At 62.5% G+C, this 20521-nt stretch overlaps 1 protein-coding gene and 1 long non-coding RNA gene across 5 annotated transcripts; both read right to left on the bottom strand.

Annotated features, from left to right (window-relative positions):
- Nucleotides 1-1309: 1309 nt before the first annotated feature.
- On the bottom strand, nt 1310-8168 carry LOC134807621 (uncharacterized). Its single transcript, XR_010148542.1, has 2 exons — nt 5474-8168; nt 1310-4703 (listed from the first exon to the last, which is right to left on the bottom strand). It is a non-coding gene; the product is annotated as an uncharacterized LOC134807621 (long non-coding RNA).
- Nucleotides 8169-8846: 678 nt separating this feature from the next.
- TMEM250 (transmembrane protein 250) lies at nt 8847-19991 on the bottom strand. Of its 4 annotated transcripts, XR_008537207.2 has the most exons (4): nt 19523-19983; nt 16503-18071; nt 15949-15999; nt 8847-13037 (listed from the first exon to the last, which is right to left on the bottom strand). XR_008537207.2 is itself a non-coding variant. In XM_016962085.3 (2 exons), the coding sequence occupies exon 2, from the start codon at nt 17945-17947 to the stop codon at nt 17528-17530; it is 420 nt and encodes a 139-aa protein (XP_016817574.1). In that variant the 5' UTR covers nt 17948-18071; nt 19523-19991; the 3' UTR covers nt 15636-17527. The 4 variants fall into 4 exon arrangements, 2 of the variants coding, with proteins under 2 accessions (XP_016817574.1, XP_016817575.1); XR_001721093.3 differs by lacking the exon at nt 8847-13037 and having other exon boundaries at nt 15636-15999; XM_016962085.3 differs by lacking the exon at nt 8847-13037 and having other exon boundaries at nt 15636-18071; nt 19523-19991.
- Between the last annotated feature and the right edge of the window lie 530 nt (nt 19992-20521).

The following is a 20521-nucleotide window of genomic DNA, read 5'->3' as shown; positions in this document are numbered from 1 at the left end:
CACTGGCTCAGTGTGGTGCCTGGCACACAGCAGGTGCCCTGAGGAGTCTCAGAATTGGAGCCTAGGCTCCATCTGTCTCCACCCTGTTTCCTGGAGTTGCTGGGGGATGCCGTGCCCCCTCTCCCACACCTGCCTGAGTTCTGATGCCTCTTCCCGGTCCTCAGAGTATCCTGGGAGCTCGGTCAGCAGAAAGGGAAGTAGCAGGCGGGGGGCCTCAGGTGTCTCCCTGGTGCTGCTGTTCGGGTCAGCCCTTGGCCAGGGCTGTTGGGCTGAGAAGACCCCAGGAGGACCTGGAGCCTCTCACCAGCCCAGCACAGGCTTTCTCGGCTGTGCTTCCGGGACAGCTCCCCAGAGCCAGAGTGCGCCCCTGCACCCCTGCGGCAGGAGGACAGCCAGAGGGCTTCTCTGCTCACTCTCTCGCTTGCGTCTCGCCTGTCAACACAGAAGAGAGGTGCAGAACAGCCTTTGGTGAAACGGCCAGTGGTGCCGCTGTCTCGGGAGGAAGCCGCTTTCATTGTCTGAAGAGCAGTTCACGGGGGGCAAGAGAAACCATCTGATTTCAGTCCGGTCCTCTGCCTTCCTGGGGCAGGGCTTGCCGGTGGGGGAGGACTTTCCTGTTCACTGGGAGCCTCCGTGGTCCCCCACAGACACCCCAGTCCCAACAGAGAAGACGTGGCCAGGCCCCTGGCCTTGTAGCTTATGTGCAGCAGATGATAAAGGCCCCGTGAAGACACATGTGCCCAGTGAGACAGCCAGAGAAGGCTGATCCTACTCGACGGATGGGCTGAGGAGGAAACGAGGGAGTGGGGGACCCTCAGGGGTCGGGGGGTGACAGGAAGCCGAGCATGCCAGGGCCTGCACCCTCACCTCCACCCAAGGGGGCCCTGTCCTGTGAAGCTGCCCCAACACCTGGCCTCAGAGGGCTTGTGGTCCAGCAGGCAGCACAGGGAAGATGTGGCAGAGGTGATGAAGAGCGGGGGTGTGTGTGCAGGGCGGCGGGTGGGGGGGGGTGGTGTGCGGGGCGGTGGGGGCGTGTGTGCGGGGTGGCGGGGGTGTTTGTGTGGGGCGGCGGCAGGGTGGGTGCGCGGGGCGGCCGGGGCGTGTGTACGGGTCGGCGGGGGGGTTGTGTGTGGGGCGGCGGGGTGGGTGTTTGTGCGGGGCGGTGCGGGGGTGTGTGCGAGTCGGCCGGTGGGGGGGGGGTGTGGGTTGGTGGCGGTAGGGAGGGGGGCGTGCGGGGCGGCGGGGACAGGCCCAGGGCCATGGACTCCAGACCAGAAAGGCAGAGACTGACTTGGGGTGGGCTCTTTCCTTCTTTTTTTTTTTTTTTTTTTTTGCCTTTTTTTTTAAATCGAGGTGAGATTCACCTAACTGACAGCAACCACTATCAACTGAACAACTCCGTGGCATTTAGCACATTCCCGGGGCTGTGCGTCCGCCACGCCCAGCTCCCAAGCAGCCTTCGTCCCCGCGGGGCTGTCTCCCCTGCTTCCCAGTGCTCAGGATTTTACCAGCAGCGCCGCCTCCATGCCCTGCGCGAGGCCCCCTTTTTGTTTTCTGAGTGCTCGCTCCTTTCTTCCGTCATAATCCATGGTTACATATCAGTGTGTCGATTTCGCTCCCATCCACCCTAGAGAGAGGCTCCAGGAAAGCCCCGGCTGCTCCCACAGGGCCCCTTGTCAGGGCCCCACTCTGTGCCAGCCTGAGGGGGCCGAGAGCGGAGCAGCTGAGCTGGCCCTTGCGACTGGGGGCTAAGCTGGGCCCACCAGCCTCACCCTGGGCCCTGGGTGCAGCCCCCATACTTGGAGTAGAAGCCAGGCCCTGTGTTTCTGCAGTTGGGGTTTTGGCTGGTACCTCCAGCGTGGGGTTCAAATTGAGCCTACTGCCCCTTTTTTTTACTAAAACTTTCCCAATCCTGTAGCCCCCAGGCTGCTCCAGGGGGCAGCCTCCTCCTACCGTAGGAAGTCAACCCAGGAGCCCAGGGTGGTGCCTGCTGAGTCCTGGAAGAGAGTGAGGGGCCAGGGGGCCCCAGAGCCCAGGGGACGAGAGCTGTGCACAGCAGAATGGCCCAGGACACTGCACAGGGCCTCACCCACCTGTCCACCCAGGGACTGAGGCCACACTCCAGCCAAAGCCCCACTCAGAACATCAGGCCTTGGCAGGCCCCCGGGGAGTCCACCTTGAACACCACCCCCTCGGGGTCCTGAGGCAGCTCCGGGGAAAACCACCTCCGCTTTGGTTCTGGAGCCAGTTCCTAGAAGATGTGCAGTTTGCAAGACCAAGCCCAGCTGGCCCCGCCCCCACCACCGGCTGCACTGGGTGCGGCTCCGCCCACCTGCAGGACAATGGGAGATGCAGGCAGGTGTTCGTGACTCTGCAAGGCCCTACATCTCCCGCAGAGCTGGCTCGGGCCCCTGGTCACTCCCCCACTGCCATTTCTTTCTTTAGGACGGTTATTCTAGTGAATGGGTTCAAAGCCTGGGCCAGACTGCCCTGGGCCCTCCACCCCTTGGGGGGTCCCCATCCTGTCTACGATCCTGCTGGGCAAAGGGCACTTCTATGGGCCTCAGATGCCAGGGACACTTGCCATCCTGGCGGCTCTTTTGGGTGTCCCTGCTGTGACCACCACGAAGCCCAGCGTGCTGATCCCAGCAGCTCCCGCCTCTGCCTGCTGGGCTGACCCTTTGAGGCCTGTGTCCATACCAGGCACTGGGCTGTGTGGAGGGGACAGGACTAGCTCCAGGAGGCCAGAAGGACCCCGTTTGCCCTGTAGTGAAACTGTCCCTCTGTGCTCAGAGATGTCCCTCCCAGCCTGAGCTGCTGATCTCGCCCACTCCTCAGCCTTGGTCCCCCCACCCACGCTGTCTCTTGCAGTACACTGGGCTCTCCCTGAGCTGCTGACACAGGACCTTTGCACCCGCTGACAGACACAGGGCCTTTGCACCCGCAGCTCCTCTGCCAGGACCCCCATCTCCCTGCAGCAGCAGGTGAGCTCCAGCACATCCCCAGGGCCCAACTCGGGACTTCAGGGAAGCTGTCTCTGAGCTCCGGTGGCTCTCCCAGCACGAGGCTCCCTCCTCAGGGCCCTTGATGCGGCTGAACTTACATCCCCCCACACCCCGGACGAGGAGGCACAATTTGCTGGAGGAGCCAGGAACCCGGTAGACACAGCAGAGGCCTCTGTGGGTTCCCCGAAGGGCCAGATTTGGGGTCCAGCTGGCCCAGAGGGAAAGTGGCCAGCAGGGCTGCAGGTGAGGCCCTCCGTCCCTCTGGGCTACGTGGGCGGGCCGGCACCCCTGACTCCCAGGAGTGACCAGGAAGGCATTTGGCCCCTTTGAGAACAAGTCACTGGCCCCTGCTCATCTGGGGCTCCTGTTCTAGTAGCAGGGGTGGCAGGCTGGTTAAAAAAGAAATCCAGGTCTGCCATGGAGGAGGCAGAGGTGGCGAAGGAAGAGCCTGGGCCAGGACTCCGCCTCGTTGGAGCTAGCGGCTGGAGGGGAGCCTCTGAGGTCTGGCTGCCGGGGAGAGGGCTCTATGAGACCTGCTGGGTTCCCTCCCTGGGGTCCAGTGAGGGTGGGGGTGGCGGTGGAGGGGCTGTGAAGGTGGAACCCGGAGGAATGAGGAGGGCTGGGAGGGAAGGGGAGGTGGGAAGCGTTCGGACTGAGGCCGGGCAGGTGGGCCCGTGAAGGCCACGCCATGTCCTGGGATAGGGAAGATCGAGACGAATGGCCTGCTGTGGCCACCCAAGTAGGGACAGGCAGTTGCTGCTGGATTCTCAAGTGTCCAGGGAGTGAGGGCCAGACTGGGCTGGGGTCAATGATGCAGGGATGGTCTCTATGGCTGGACAAGGTCACTAGGGTCTGGAGGTCACTTGGAGTAACATTTGCTCCAAATCCGCCCCCAGTTCCTGGTCCAGGCTTTTTTTTTTTTTTTTGAGACGGAGTCTCGCTCTGTCACCCAGGCTGGAGTGCAGTGACGCGATCTCGACTCACTGCAAGCTCCGCCTCCCGGGTTCATGGCATTCTCCTGCCTTAGTCTCCCAAGTAGCTGGGACCACAGGCGCCCACCACCACGCCCGGCTAATTATTTTTATTTTTATTTTTAGTAGAGACGGGGTTTCGCCATTCAGAGGATGATCTCTATCTCCTGACCTTGTGATCCGCCCACCTCAGCCTCCCAAAGTGCTGGGATTACAGGCTGAGCCACCGCGCCCGGCCATTTTTTTGTATTTTTAGTAGAGACGGGGTTTCACCGTGTTAGCCAGGATGGTCTTGATCTCCTGACCTCGTGATCCGCCTGCCTCGGCCTCCCAAAGTGCTGGGATTACAGGCGTGAGCCACCGCGCCGGACCCTGGTCCTGTCTTAATCTCTAGCGTCTGGCCACAGCTGCCTCCCCCTCCTCTACCTTCTTCCAGTGGCTCTGGAGCCTCGCTGCTCTCCTGGGCTTTCGTGCCTCCTGGATGCTCTGCCTACCCTCCGTCCCTCGAGACCCCCAGGGCAGAGCAGCTGCCTCTAAGAGAGGTGGAACCATTGGAATCACAAGGTCCCGGGGCCAGACCTGCTGAATCCGAATCGCAGGCGACCCGTGTGCAGGCTGGAGTCCACGATGGAATCTGGGGGCAGCCCCTGAGCCCAGCCCATCCTCTGCTCCAAGCTGCAGGTCCTGGGACCTGCTGGTGCCTGTGGAACTGGCTCAGGATCTGGCCCTGGGAGGAAAGGGAGGCTCTTGGTCATCCGAAGGTCCCATGGTGTGAGGGTGAGTGAGGGAGAAGAGCATCCCAGGGCGGCGGAGGTGGCGGGAAGGTCCCCACCATGAGAAGAGGGACATGGCACGTGGGGCCCCTCCGGGCCGGGGGTGCAGCCGGTGCAGCACAGGTGCCAGCAGAGCCCTTTCCTCCAGGTGCCCACAGTCAGGCCACACTCCACCTGTCCACCCTGGCGCACCCCAGTGGGATGAATGCCGCCCCCACACCCCGTGCATAGGGGCCTCCGGGGCGGGGAGGAGTCCCTGAGGTGTCCACGCTGCACCCCTGGCCTCCCGCCAGCCAGCCTCATGGCCGTGTGTCTGCTGGGGTTCAGGGAACTCGGAAGGGCTGGAGGGGAGGCCAAGGTCCCAGGAATGCACCCCAGAGCAATCCGGAGTGCCTCTGTGCAGTGGAGGGATGGGGAAGTGGGGCGTCGCCAGGGACTTGGGCTTCAATTCCCTAGTAATGATGGGCCAGGAAGCCACCCTGCTGACCGCCTGCCCGGACGCTGGGCTCGGCGCACTGCCCTGCTGCTGCTGGAGCAGCCCCTGAGCCCCCAGCAAGTGCAGCCAAACACTGCCCGTTTCTGTGACCTTCGTGCCTGATGCCCAGGAATGTGATCTCAGGAGAGAGTGAGCACTGGTGTCCCACCCCACCCTGCAGCTTGCCCCCCCCTCCACCCCTGCAGCCTGCCCATGCAAGCCCAGGGCTTCTCCAGGTAGAGAGCTCACCTGGCTCCGGGCAGGGCGTGCCAGCAGGTGTGCAGGTGCACAGCCATCTGGAGGTGGCTGCTCCGTGACAGAACGGCCCCTGCTTTAGTGTCCATGGGGGAGGGTGTTTCCTGGTGCTTCTTACATACAAGCTGAAGGACGGAACAGGCAGCTGAAGATCACATAAACCACCTCACTTCCAAAAACCCTGGGCAGAGCACATTTGCTTTTATTATGCTAATTCACCTTACCAGGACCAGGGCAGGAATGCCTGTCCATTTCAAGTCCTGCTAATGTGCTCGAGCACTACTCTGTAACTGAAGCATGCATTTGCTTCAGAGATTCCTAAATTCCCCCAAGAAAGCAGCATCTGGGTGGGCCTGCAGCTCTGCCCCACTGAGAGGGTCTCACTTTCCTCAGTTTCTCCGGCCCTGGCCTATTGTCATTTGGTAGACCCCACTCCACTAGAGGCTAAGCCAGGCCCCAGTACAGTGGATCTGGCCGATGGTGCCAGCACACCTGCACTGCGGGGGTCAAAGGGGACCCTGGCAGCTCAGATGCTGGGTGCATGGTGGGGTGGGAGGGGAGTGCTCACTGGCTTACAGACCAACCCGGCAGGCAGGCCCAGTGTGCTCCTGAGGGCAGAGCCAGGGTCCCCAAACCATTGGCCTCCCTTGTTTTGCTTTTCCCCTCGTCTCTGTGGTCCTGTGGTTAAAGTGAGGACTGGGTGCCCGCATCTCGCAGCTGGAAGTTGCTGAAGGCTGGTCTGGAGATAGAGACCTGCTCATCTGGCCCCATACCGAAAGCCCCACACGGAAAGCCCCCGTCTCTGGGCAGCCTCTGCTTCCCTGGGACCATCTTCTCCAGTGGACAGCAAGAGCCAAGGGGCACAGCAGAGTTGACCAGCCAAGGGGGCCACACCCCTGTCCCCAGGAGGAAGCACCATTGCAGATGCTGACCCGAAAGCAAGAGTGTTGTGACCCAGGCCCAGGAAGGCTGGGGTCAGACCCTGCTGTCCAGGCCCTGCACGGCCTTAGGCTGGGCCAGTTGGTCCAGGGAGAGCAGAGAGCAGGGAGGGAGCTGGGGGGAGCTGCCTGCACAGTTGGATGTGGCTCCTTCCCGGCCACTTCTCAGCCTTGCTCTGGCCTGCCACAGCGGTGCCCACAGAGTCTTGGCGGAAAGAACAGAACATCCCATGGCTCTGAGCCAGGTCCCTGGAAGGATGGTGACCTGGGGCATCTGCTGTGCCCTGGGCCAGCTGGCATGGGCACGGAGCGGGCTGCATCATCCCCTGGGGAGGAGGTCGGCTCCCGCGGGGCCTGGGACATCTGTGGGCGTCTTGTCAGGCAACTTTGGGTCTCTTTTGCAGAAGAAAACTGGGTGAGTATTTTGGTTCTTGTCAGCAGTTGCAGAGCCCGTGCCTCCCTCTGCTCCTGAATTAGGGCAGTGCCGTTTTGGGTTCCGTATGCCCTCCCTAGGTTTAAATTGGATGCTCTAATCGTCTTCCTCTTTTGTCCTAAATTTCCCTCTAATGTTTTATGCAGCTGTAAAGCAGCTGCTGCCTCCTGCTCCAGAGAAGGCTGAGGGTCAGGCGGCTGCAGTGACTCACCTCCTCCCGGGAGGCACTGCAGAGCCCCTTGGCCAAGTCAGGCTCAGGGGACAGCCACTGTCCTTTGCAGGATACATGTGAGAGCTGGGCTTGGGAAAGCCTTTGGCAGCAGCTAGAGGCTCCCAGGTAGGACAGACAGAAGGACTTTAAGGGGTCAGATTCCAAACAGCAGGGCTGCTTTTCCGGGCTGTGTTGGGGGGGGGCTGGGGGGTAGTTGGCTTTTTTGTTTGTTTGTTTGTTTTTGAGATGGAGTCTTGCTCTGTCCCCCGGGCTGGAATGCAGTGGTGAGATCTCGGCTCACTGCAACCTCCACCTCCCAGATTCAAGCGATTCTCCTGCCTCACCCTCCCGAGTAGCTGGGATTACAGGCGCCTGCCACCACGCCCGGCTAATTTTTGTATTTTTAGTAGAGTCGGGGTTTCACCACGTTGGCCAGGCTGGTCTCGAACTCCGGACCTCAAGTGATCCGCCCACCTCGGCCTCCCAAAGTGCTGGGATTACAGGTGTGAGCCACCGTGCCCCGCCTGGGAGTGGGGTTAGTGGTAAGTTGGTGAGAGGCAAGCACAGCTCTCGAGGGACATCCTGCCCGGAAGACGTACTCGTGGGGGCCACAGCTGGCCCTTGGCACAGTCATTCAGAAAGTGAATGTGAAGGCTTGCTCTGCACCCAGCCCCAGGAACCCGTGGGGCAGCAAGCTGTTCTTTTGTTTGTTCGTGTTAGGCTAGGAGCTCCCAGAGAGGGTCTAGCATCCTTCTACAGACCGACCCCTGGAGACACCCCCCACCAGGATACATCCTTGAGAATAAGCCCCAGGAAAGGGTTTGGGCCACAAATGGCCTTGTCTTCCTGGCCCAAGGTCATCAGATCTGCCTCAGGCAGGGCCTGCAGCCAGCCCCCGGCACCTTCCCTTGAGGAGAGGGTCTGCCCAGTTTTGGTGGAAGGAACAGGGCACCAGCCTCCAGTGCTGCTTCTGCGATCCCATGGCCCCAACCCAGGCCCCAACCCAGGCCCTGGTAAGACGGTGACCCAGGGAATCTGGAGCTCCCTGGCCCACTGCAGCAGCTGTGCCACAGGTGACATCGTGAGCCCTGCCCCCCCGCCCCCTGCCCTGAGTCCAGCCCCAGCCCTGGTTCCTTCTCCCTGAACTTCCCACCTGGGGACAGAATGCGGGCCTAGGGCTTTCCCTGGGGGTGACCTGAGAACAGCTAGTCCAGCGCCTCACCCCACTGCAGGCTGTAGGCCCAGCCTCCCTGGGTTCCCGCCCCCTTATCTCACAGGAAGAGCTGGGCCTGGAGAGGGGCAGATGGCTGCACAGCCCCACGAGGGGCTGGGGAGCCGCACCTCTTCCTGCCAATCAGCCCAGCAACCGGCGACCCCAAGTGCGGCGACCGCAAAGGGAGTGCTTGCCCATCCGCGTTTGAAAGCAGACTTTTTCTCGGCAGGAACACAGGACTCACCTGCCAGTGGCTACCCAGGCAGGGGCTTCCCTGTTCCTCAAGGGGCCGGAGTCCCTCCGTTCTTTGGGGGACCATCTGAGGGAGCACGGGAAGGAGCCATGGATGTGGAGGGCGGCAGAGCCAGGACGTGAGACACGACAGCAGAAAACACTCGGGCACACAAATGCCACACACCCACACGCACATACGTGCACACATCCATGTACCAGGCACGCACCCCAGCCAGGTGGAGGAGGGTGGGGGTCAAACCAGGCTGCACTGAGCACAGGTGGTGGCTGAGTTCCGGTTGGCCCAGCTCCAGGCTGTGGGGAGAAGAGAGATGGCGGCATTCTTTCGGACGCTTTTATCCACTATGGGAGCAGGAAGACAGCCAGGGTTATCACAGCACAATTTGAAAAACATACAAATAATTCATGTCAGCATAATGTCATGGTGTTGTCAATAATGAATCCACACTTAAAACCCAGATTGATAGCTTCAAAGGGCAGCCCCCACCCCTGGACAGGTAGGCAGGGCGCAGAGCCAGCCCCTCTTGGTTCTGAGAAGCAAACTCGGAAGCAGTTCAGGTCAGAGGAGTCCAGGGACCGCCCTTGCTGGGAGGAAATGGGTGCAGCGCGGCCCAGCGCAGTGAGCAGGGCCAAGGGTCTAGCAGCACTCGAGTTTTGCCCAAAGACGAGAGAGAGGGTGCCGGCCTACGTGCGCCCGCTGGGAAGAACTGGAAATCCACGTGCTCCCGTTCTGCGAATCCCTTCACCAGGGCGTCGGCCACCGGAGTGGGAAAAAACCTCTCCTGGCATGAGAGCTGGGGGCAGGCCCAAGGTGCTAGGGGCTCCCGGGAGGACTGGCCATGGCCACCCAGCATCCCCGTGCCTGGCCTGGGCCTCGGTGGCCAGACCTCCTCGGCTGCAGACCCCAGTGAGGACAGGGACCTCACCACCCACTGCCTGGCTTCTGAGGCAGCAGTGCCCCCGTTAAACCTGAGATGAACTTCTCTGGGTCTTTCAGGAAGGAGCCCCGCCCCAGCATCTGGGCTCCCAGGACGAGGGCAGTCACTAAGTGGTGATGTCATGTCACTCATCGGCCTCTTCTGCCTGTGGCCATACAACAGGCCCAGGCCTGTCCCATCCCGAGGGAGGCAGATCCTGGCTGGAGCTGGCGGCGACTTACGGCCACACCCTGCCAAGGTGTGCCCACTGGGACCCGGGCACAGCCCGTCACGGCGCCTCTCCCTGTGCCATCCGCCAGCCCAGGCTTGATTGAGCTCCATATGAATATTCATACAGCATTCTGCTGGGACGGTCATTAATATTCTGAGGAAGCGGCGAGAATGCCCGTCCCCATGTCGTGAGCCATGGTCAACGTGCTGCTGACACGATGGTGGCTGAGGATTTTTCGGATGCAATTGTCAGGCCTCCAGGCTCAGGAGGGTGGAGGCAGCACCGCCATCTCCAGGCCCCACCAGCACCCGTCCTCTGACCACGGACCTCCCAGGCACCCCACCTGCCCCCTGGCCTTTGCCTACCACCGTGTCCTTACCTGACCCAACCTCGACCAACTGCCCCTCTTCCTCACCGATCCTGCCCCTGCTTCTCCTGCTCAGCCCCGACCCCTCTCCCCTCCCCGCCCTGCATTTACCCCACGCCCACAGCCCTCACAGGGCGGGGACACCAAGGTCCTAGCATAAATTAACCAAGCCCCTTTACAAAGCCCACTTCCCAAATAGAGCTGGCACCCTCCTCCCCTGGGCCCTGGGGCTGGGTCACCGCTGGGTCAGCGCCTACCGGCTCCCCAGGCCTGCCCCATGCCCTCAGCTAGAGGCAAACCCAAGCTCATGGGCGCAGCGAAGCTGGCAGGAGGGGCCCTGGGGGCTGTGGCTCACCCCTGCACGGCCCTCCTGCTGCCCTGAGAGCCCCTTGGCTCTGGCTGTCCCCATTAGTCGGGTAGGACTCTGGGGCCCCGCCCCACCTGCCCCTTCCAGTCTCCGCCCAGGTCAGGACGGCAGGTGGCCCCAGCAGGGCTGGCCTGAGATGGAGGAACGCGGCCCCGACCCGGGCTATGGGGAGACTCTGGATGTGGCGGTGGATCCGCTGACGGGGCTTCGGGATGTGATTATTTCCTGGGGGCTGACGGTAGCCCAGGAGCACCAAGACCCAGCTCTGCCTTCGGCCTCCCACGGGGCCTCTCCTCTGCAGGAGGCCATACAAGGACTGCACGGAAGGGGAGCGGCCCCGCAGGGAGGGGGCACCTGGCAGCCCGCCCGCCGCAGCAGCCTGCAACCCCGCCCCCAGGCGCAGTGCGGGCCACACACCTCGAGCCACAGCAGCCCTGCCAGAGCCCGTGTGACACAGCTGCCGGCATGCCCGGGCACGCTGCCCAGCTGGGCTGGGGGAGGGGCGCCGGGCCAGGAGCCGCTGAATCAGCTGCACCCGGACGGCCCCGCCTGGGCAAGGATGCTGGTGCGGCGGGGCGCTCTCTCTTTTGGGAACTGTCAGGAGGCGCGCCAGGCGGTGGGGTGGGGGGTGTTTCTGGACTGCGGCCTCTGCAGCCTGCTGCATGGGAAGTGCGGCTCACCGGGGCTGGGTGCAGGGCAGCCCCCGCCTCCGAGGGCATGAGCGGAGGCCTGCAGGGAGGGCCTGGGCAGAGAGGGGCCCTTTCCAAAGGAGACCCATAAGGAAGAAGAGAAACGCACTGGCCTCTGCAGATCGAAGCACGTTTGTCTCCCCCAGAAAACGCTGAATCAGCACTCACAGCACTGCCAGGGCCCGCGCCCTCCTCCGATCGCACGCTGGAGGGGACAGGCCCTTCCAAGGTCACGGAGCATCAATATCACCATCGACGCAGCGGCACCGGGGCAGTCATGCTCTGGTCTGGAGTGGGGGCCGCGCTTGGCCCTGCCGTCCTTCCTGCTGGGGGCTGTGTCTGGAGCCGGGCACCTTCCCCCTCAGCCCCTGCTGTCCTGTCCTGCCCCCTGGGGAGGGGCGGGAGGTGGAGGACATTCCCGTGTGTGTGCGTTTGGGGTGGTTTTGCCTGTGGAGGCTGCAGACGGGGGCTCTGACGGGGCAGCCTTCCGAGGCCACCTGGTCTACCCTGTACTGGGGATGGGACAGCACGTGGCCCATCTTGACCGAGCATCTTAGATCTTGAAATCCCCAGCACCACCCCCTTCCAGCCATTGCCTGCCCTCTGCTGGCTCCTCAGCTTGGATTCCGCTTTTCAGCAAGAGAGACCCCCGGTCTGGTGCCCAAGCTGGTGTCCCCGTGTGGTGGACGACGGGGAAAGGGGGGCTCTGGGAGCCACTCGGCACAATCCCCCCGGGCCAGGCACAGACTGAAAATCAGACCCCACTAAGTCAACAGCCCGGGGCTGGCTTTGGTGGCTTCCTGCACACCCCGCGCCCGGCTGTGACTTCCTGACTCAGCACTCTGTTCAGCCCGAGATGGAGCCGCTCCCCACCTCCAGGCCTCCCTCCCACCCGTCTCCACCCAGGGGCCGCCCTCCCCAGAGCCCCTCTGATTCCTCCCTCCCCGGCCCGCCCAGCTCCCCCTCAGCTTCGCCCCTGCCTTGGGCTGGAGACCTTCTCCGTGGTCCAGGCTCAGGGATTGGTCCAGGGCCGCCCACCCTCCCCCATCCCCCAGGCTGAACACTGACCTCTGGTGCCAGGCTCCTCACTCCCAAACCCACTGCGGTCACTGGGGGCCTCTCATCCAGCCAGCGCCGGGCAGCTCTGATTCCAGAACCTTCCCAGCACGTTCCTGACCTCCAGGCCGGTCTGCAGCTACCTCCACTTCCCACCGTCCCCAGGAGCAGCCAGCGGCCCTCCCTGCCCACACCTGTCCTTCCCAGCTCACACAGGTCTGGCCGCCACCCTGAGTCCCTGGGGCCACTTCCCTCCTTCGCAGGCAACCGAGGCCACCTGCAGCGGGAGGGGAGCCGCTGTATGGACCAGCCGCCTCGTAAGGATGGATCCTGTCTCCTAACCAGCTCCCAACTCCCTCCGAAGCGGCTGCGCGCTGCCTGAGATCTCTGCAGGAAGCCGCAGCAGCCACATGCTTAGGTTCTGTCTCAACACCTTCCCAGTCCTCGACTCCTCACCACTGCTGGAAGCTTCTGGAAGCCTCCAGGCCTGCAGGTCACTCCTGTGTTTTCAGACATGTGGAGCCCACCACCAGCAAATCAGGCTGCTCTAAATGTGACGTGTCCGTGGAATGCGCTGGTCCCCCAGCAGTGGTCCTGGCATGTCTCCCGACCCAGCAGAAACACAGCTGCTGCTGGGAGGGCCCAGGCGGCCCAAGACAGACAGCCCCAGACATACAGCACCATCGGCGGTCCCTGGAGATCCCTCTCTGGGTGGCACCCTTACCAGTCACTGCAGCATGGTCTGGTCTGGGTGTCTGTCACTGTGGACAAAGGGCCTGGGGACAACCTCCAAGTAGCTCCGGCCTTCCTTGGAGCCGTGGCCCTTGCACAGCTCAGCTGGTCATCTGGGACCTCAAGGGGAGAACAACTTTGAAAACAGAACCTGTCAAACAGGGGAAACGCCTGGTTAATACGGCCCGAGGATGGCAGGTCTGCTGGGGAGCGGTCGTAAGCAGCTCCACCGCCCCTCAGATCCCCCACAGGGCTCTTCAGCCCCCCCAGAGGAGCCGGGTTAGCGGGGCTCCCGCAAGGCACACACTGTGGCCATGGGGAAGCTCCTTGGCTCTTGGAGCCTGTGACATGCCTCTGCCCGGGGAATGGCCTGAGCCTAGGAGGTCGAGGCTGCAGTGAGCCGTGACTGTGGCCACTGCAGCTTTGGCAACAGAGCGAGACCCCCATCTCTGAAAAAAATTAAAAAATGGAAAAACGGAAAGAAAAAAAAAAAAAGCCCTTGTTAAAATCCAGCTATGAGTGGCTCCTTCTGTGGGAACTGCTTCCTTGGGTCTGATGAGACATTCAGTGTTCACGGTGGCGTCTGTCCCTGTACTCAGTGGTCCCATGGGCTGGTGGCTCCTGTACACAACAGTGTGGATGAGGCGTTGCCACTGTCGCGGGGAGTTCTATCAGATGGAGATGGCCCAGGCAGGGAACAGCAGAAAACATGCCAAATCCACTGAAAACCAGAGTGAAGCCGGGCGGGGAGGGCCAGGGAAGCCCCCAGGGAAGGCAGGAGCCCTTGTGCAGCCTCTCTGGTGTGGTGCGTGGCTGGGTGTGACCACAGTCAAGGGCATAGCCACCTTCGCCCACACCTGGCAAAGCAACAAGACCAGGCCGCTCTCCCAGGCCGAGCCTCAGACGGCCCGTTTGCTAACTGCCCCGGCTTTGTGTGCACAGGTAAGGCTGCGTATCCAGGCCCTGCGCCCACCTCAGGACTCGGCTGTGGCCTGGCACCCCCTGTGGGGCACACAGAGCCCCCAGACCTTCGGATCAGAAGCCTGGTCTGGGAAGCAGTGCTCCACACCAAGCTTCAGCCCTAGGTTTGGTAAAACAAGTGTCACCCTCCTAAGCTTTTCAGGGGCAAACATTTTTGTAAGGATTTCACAAACTCTGCCATCAAAAACAAAACCCCAGCAGTTTGGTGAAACAGTTCCACAAAACTCTACAATGGATAGGTTGTTACGTAATGGAATCCAGAGTTTTCCTTCATTTTCTTGAGAAGGGGTCTTGCTCTGTCACCGAGGGTGGAGAGCAGTGACAAAATCATGGTTCACTGTAGCCTCAACCCCTCCCCGGCCTGGGCTCAAACAATCCTCCCCACTCAGCCTCCGGAGTAGCTGGAACTAGAGGTGAGCACCACTACACCTGACTCATTTAAAAATATTTTTTTGTAGAGATGGGGTCTCCCCGCTGCCCAGGCTGATCTGGAACTCCTGGGTTCAAGCGACCCTCCCGCCTTGGCCTCCCAAAATGTTGGAATTACAGGTGTGAGCCACTGCACCCGGCTGGTTTCCCTTTAAGTGACACTTTCTTGCCATAATGACTGCCTGGGAGGAAATCGTTGTCATCTTCACGTTGTTAGAAGCCTTTGCAAGTGAAAAAATGAGAAACGTGAACTTCCTCCCTTCACAGAAGCTAAGAAAGCCTTTACAAAGCAAAGATTCTACAATAGTATGAATAGTATGTCTCTCGATCTTCAAACTTTTTTTTTTTTTTTGAGACAGAGTCTCACTCTGTCACCAGGCTGGAGTGCAGTGGTGCAATCACGGCTCACTGCAGCCTCGATCTCGTAGGCGCACACCACCACGGCCAGCTCATTTTAAAATTTTCTGTAGAGATGGGGTCTCACTATGTTGCCCAGGCTGGTCTTGAACTCCTGGGCTCAAGTGATCCTCCTGCCTTGGTTTCCCAAAGTGCTGGGATTACAGGCGTGAGCCACTGCACCTGGCCTCAAACGGTTTTTTTGGATAAATAAGAACTTTGGTTTTATTTTTCTTCCAACCTTTTTTCGTGTGTGCGCATCTTCCCGAGGTGGATCGGGCTGTCCTTACTCACAGCCCTGAGGCCTCTTTCCTTTCAGCAGCGTCGGAAACACCACCCCAGCTTTAAGACTCTGAACTAGGCTGGGTGGAGGGGCTCACGCCTGGAATCCCAGCACTTTGGGAGGCCGAGGCAGGTGAATCACCTGAGGTCAGGAGTTCAAGACCAGCCCGGCCAACATGGTGAAACTCCATCTCTACTAAACATACAAAAATGATCCGGGCGTGGTGGTGGGCGCCTGTAATCCCAGCTACTTGGGAGGCTGAAACACAAGAATCACTTGAACCCGGGAGATGGAGGTTGCAGTGAGCTGAGATCGTGTCAATGCACTCCAGCCCGGGTGACATGAGCAAAACTCCATCTGAAAAAAAAAAAACAAAACTCTGAACGGGCCAGTCAGCCGAATGCAACCTCCACCGGCCTGCACAGCAGTGTCCCGGTGACTGCCCTGCTGACAAATCCTTGCCTGTCAGCTAGGCTACCTCCCCAGGGCAGCTTCCCATAAGGGGAACCCTGGCCTCAGGGGCTCCTTCCCCAGCGTGGCAACAAGTGTTTGGGAAAACTTTCCCATCTTACACAAGATGATTTCTATGGTGCTCTGGGTGATTATTATGTCCTTCAAAACAGAATAAAACAAATTGAACTTTAAGCAATCACTCCATCAACACATTAAAAAAATAGGTTTAATGCAGGTGGGTCATCGCATGACGAATTTCACAGGCACCGGGGACAGCAGGCGGCCAGGTGCTCAGAGGGCACCAAGGTGCCACAACTCCCTGCAGCGTTGACACCACACGAGCGGCACCACCAGCCCCCTCCCGCCTCCCGTCCCACCTTCACCCTCAGCCAAGGGGCTTGGGTGACTCTGAGTAATACGTTAACAAAAAAACAAAGCTTCTTTGAGGAAACAGCGTGACTTAGTGCAAAAGATTCTCTGCAGCAAGAAATGAGGCCCACGCAGGGAAGCTCCCGCCTACCTGCCCAGGGCCTGGACGCAGCCCAGGCTCATCAGAGGTCATCCACAGAAGCTGCCGATAAATTAGAGAGCACGGTTTACGGCCAAAGATTTTTTGCTTTCTCTACCTGATTTAGGGTTTTTCAAAGTTTCTCTTCCAGTGGCACACAACTGTCCTCATGGCTCCTGGGCCACTGGTCCGCCTGACAGGGCAGGGTCACAAGTCCCACCCATGCCCAGAGTGTGGGGACATGGATTTGAGGTGATACTAGGGTTGTCAGTACTACACCCTGTGTCCTGCTCTAGGGTAGCCTCTGCCTGTTGTCCTTGCAATCATTATTCAGGGCGCCCTCCCACTTGCCCCCAAAGTCACACGGCCATGGGCAGTCCACCATAGTGCTGCCGTGACTGCAAGGCTGAGGAGCAGAGCAAGGGGTCCTGGGTGAGACCTCGGCCCATGGTGGCCACCCTCCCTGAACACAGGCATCTGCGCCCCTCCAGCCCACCTGCCCCTGTGCCATCATTTGTGCCCCCCAGACACTGGAGGACAGCGTGAGATAAGATCTCAGCATATACCTGGGGCTCTAAGATGCTGCTGGTGCCACACAGGCTCTGGGGCTGTGTTTGCCGCACTGAGGCCTCTGCCGCCTGCTCCGGACCCTTGGGACAGGCGTTTCCATCCTGGCTCACTGCAGCCTCGATCTCCCAGGCTTTCTTTGACGGTGTTCCCTCAAAGAAAGAGGCCCAAAGCCCTCCCCCGCAAAAAAAGCCAGAAAGGAATGGAGGTGCCTCCGCAGAAATCCAGAGCATCTGCAAGACATCCTCACAGCCCTCCCAGAACAGGCAGACAGGCCAGTGTTGCTGGAGTCAGCCCCTGGCTCCCAGGGTTCCCCCCAGGCCAGCCCCTGAGCTGGGAGCCTGCTGAGGCCCCTCCCACCTGAGCCCTTCTCCGGCCCCCCGCTAGACTGCATCTACACAATCCAAGGGGACCCTGAAGGCTGGCTGGGGACTCAGGACCCACACAGCCCCTCAGGATGACACACACAGGGTGGTCCGCGGGCAGTGCCAGGCCTCAGGCGGCCCAGGGCAGAGTAAGCAGCTTTGTGGCAGTGTGGTGTGTCAGGGAGGGGAGCCTTCCGTGTCCCGTTGGCTGGGGCTGGGACCAGGGCACGCAGAAGGGGCTGTGCAGCCAGGAGGGCCCCCCTCCGGATTTGCTCCTGGGCACACAGCCCTCTGTGTCCAGGGGCCTCCCAGGGTGATGTCTAAAGTCCCTGGCAGCTGTGGTCCTGGAGAGAGGCCCACGGAGAGGCGGAACGGAGGGCCCACCCCGCAGTACGACCTGAAGACGTGTGAGCAGGAGCCCCCGGCAGGTGGGCGCTGCCCCTGAGAGTGCACACGGGGAGGGTGGGTCCAGGAAGCCAGCCTAGGGGCGGTGTCCGCGCCCGCATCACAGAAGTCTCAGCCCTTTCTTTTCTCTCCGTGGGCGCCGGGCAGCAGCGACTGCCTGGGGGATGGGCGAAGGAAAGGCGCTGGCCGACCCCACCCATGGAGAGAACACAGCCACAGGCCGGGACGATACATCAAGCTCGCACCCACGGCCCTCACATGTCCACGAAGACCATGAAGCACCAGCCCAGGCCCCCGACCAGCAGCATGGTGACGTGGATGCCATAGACGAGCAGCTCGTTCACCAGGCGGAAGTCCACGCGCCGGCGGCCCAGCAGCAGCAGCAGCACCGACAGCTTGCGCTGGAAGCGCAGCAGGACGCGAACGCCCAGGTACTGTAGGCAGAAGAGGGCGGCCAGCGCACCCCAGAGCGCCGCAGTGAACAGGCTGCAGCTAAAGTAGAGTAGGAAGCGGATGAAGCCGTACAGCCAGCGCGTCTTGATGTACACGTCGAAGTTGTTGTACTTGGTGCGGGCCAGGTGGGAGGCGCGCACGGGCCCGCAGGCCGCATGCAGGCAGGTGGTGTGCGGGCCGTGGAAGGAGCGCACCCGCCGCGGAATGGGCATGACCGGCATTGGGCCCCGGCGGCGGCGGCGCTAGGTCGCAGTGGCGGCGGCGGTGTCCAGGCGGCGGTCGGCGTAGGGGTCATGGGCGCCTAGGCCTGGGAGCCCGCAGCTGAGCCTGGGGGGAGGCGTCGGCCTGCGGGGAGAGCCGCAAAACCCACGTCAGTATGAGGACACCATGCGGATCCCTCCCCAGGCAATCAGCTGGCGAAAGTGGACACAAACTCCAGCACCAGGACTACGGGAAAATGGAGTCCAGGGCGGGATCTGCGGGCACTCCTGGGCTCTTTTCCACAAACCCTCCCAAGGATACTTCCAAGGGGCCCACCACCTGGGGAAGCCAAAGTGCTTGTTCTAGGGCAGCACTGGGGAAAGGGGGCCTTCGGGACAGTGGCCAGGGGAGGCCCCCGGAGGTGGTCAATGCCAAAACGGATGGGAAGGGGCAAGAGTGGCTCTTTCCTGCAGGATCCTCGCAGCTCCCCACTAGCTGGACCACACTCTGCTCTTAGGCAGTCTGTCCTGGTCTTCTGTGGCTGCCTGACCCAGGGCTGATGCAAGCCCTTAAATGGCATCTGCAAGAAGCCACCACAGGGCCGGGAAAAGGGACTCCAGGGCTCGCAGGTGAACCGAAAACGAGCCCGGCGGGAGCAGGTGACTCCAGCAACCTGCTGGGTGCCAGATGGACGGCTCGGGGGCCGTGGGGTCACCTTGCTGGGCCTGAACCCTGGCACTGTCCTTCCCTAGCAGTGACTTTGGGCAGGTCACCTGACCCCAAGACGGCTCCTGCTCTGTCCAATGGGGGTGCCAATAGCACTGCCCTTGTGGGTAGCTGTGGGAGGGAAGGGGCTGGGCCTAGCGTGCACAGTGGGGTCGGCCCGGGGCCTGGCAGCGGCCCTTACAGACTGGGCTGCAAAGAGCAGACGCGGCATTTGGCTCTCCAGCTTCACCTAGTAAAGGCCGTTTATACCTTGCCTAAATTATCTGTAGACGGAGTGAACTCAAAGGTCAGGAAATAAAATCTGAGCAGTAAAGTTGGTAACATTACAGGGGACTGTTGCCAAGAGCTTCGCCTGCCTTCAGATTCAGCCTGGGGCCCTGCCGTGGGGACCTGGCCGGGGCGGAGGAGGGAGGGGCCGGGGCCGCCTGACCCTCCCGTGCCCGCAGGGGCCCGGCCTCGCCCTCTCCCTCCGCCCGGCTCCTCCACGGGGTGCAGGGGCCAGAGCGGCCCTATTTAAGGCCGGCCTCGGCCCGGAGCTCGCCCCGGCCGGGACCCCAGCCATGGCGGTGCCACTCAAACGCGACTCGGCGGAGCTGTGTCCCCGCAGGGTCTCGCGGCCCGCGGCTCCATCCGGGTCCCTGCCTTTCTGCAGACGCCCGCTCGGCCCGGCCCATGGACCCAGGACTGTTTCCTCGGGGCCGCAGAGACGCGACGGGCCCCGGCCAACTCCGCGTGAGCACCGGGCCTGCGCCGCGCCGCGCCGGGCCCCCTGGCTGCAGAGCCCCTGCCGGAGCTACTTCCGGGTCCCGCGCCGCGCGTTGCCCTGGAGACGGCCCCCGCCTAGGCCGGGTCCCCCCCCCGCAGCTCACCTGGTGCCCTCTCCGCGGCGGCGCCGGCGTCCCGGACCTCGGGGCCGGCCGGCGGTGCTAGGGGCCGGGCCTGCGGGTGCCCCTGTCCCTCGGGGCTCCGTGCGCAGGGCGGCCGCATGGTGCTGGGGCGCGCGGCTGGGGGTGCTGGCAGGGCGGCTGAGGGCGTGGTTCACGCGTCCCCGGCTGGGGTCGCCCTGCAGGTGAAGGGGCTCCCGGGCGCTGCCGCCGGAGGCGTTTGGCCTAGCGTGGGAGCCGTAGCGCCGTCCCTCGACGGCCACCGTAGGGCGGCCTCACGCCCCCCCTCCACCCGCGCCGACCGAGCCGCACTTCCCTTCCCCCTGCTCCGGGCCCGCGCTGGGCGTCCCGGACTCGTCGCTTCCCGAGGGCGTGCGTGCGTGCGTGCGTGCGCACGCTGCGAGCAGTCCGTAGCGTTCCCTCCCCCGAACGCCCTCGGTGCCGCGCCTGGTCTTCTGCGCCTGCGCTTGCCGTTCCTGGGCCGCGCCTCCGCGCACGCGCTACCGCATCCCTTGGAGAGGCAGTGCGCAGGCGCGCTTCCGTGGAGCAGTCCTTTGGCCCCAGCAGAGGGCTTGACCGTGGTCCTGGCCCCAGACTGAGGTGTCTGCGACCCGGCGGGCTGCTGCCGTCGCTGGGGTGGGGCCGGGCCCCGGAGGAAGCCGCTTTCCCGGCGGGGGTGGGCGGCCCAGGGACCGGGAGCAGGTCTGGTCCTCGCGGGGCCGTGTGCGAAGGCCTCCTGCGCGGCCCGGGCCTGGGGCTGGGAGGACAGGGCGGCGGCGGGAATGGGGGCGCCCCCCTGGCTCCAGGAGGGCGGGGAAGGGTGGGGGCGGCTGACACCACGCGGACCCGGGCGGCACGGAGCGGGTGTGTAGCTGCGAGGCCCGGTGGGCCGGCGGCGACGTCGGCAGCCGAAGTAGGGACAGCTCCGGAGCACGAGCAGGCCCAGCAGCAGCCCCAGGGCCGCCCCCCGCCCCCCACCCCAGT

Source organism: Pan troglodytes, chromosome 11 (genome assembly GCF_028858775.2).
Source record: "Pan troglodytes isolate AG18354 chromosome 11, NHGRI_mPanTro3-v2.0_pri, whole genome shotgun sequence".
Lineage (NCBI taxonomy): Eukaryota > Metazoa > Chordata > Mammalia > Primates > Hominidae > Pan > Pan troglodytes.
The sequence above is the reverse complement of the archived record's forward strand: the minus strand, read 5'-3'. Positions and strand labels throughout refer to the sequence as shown.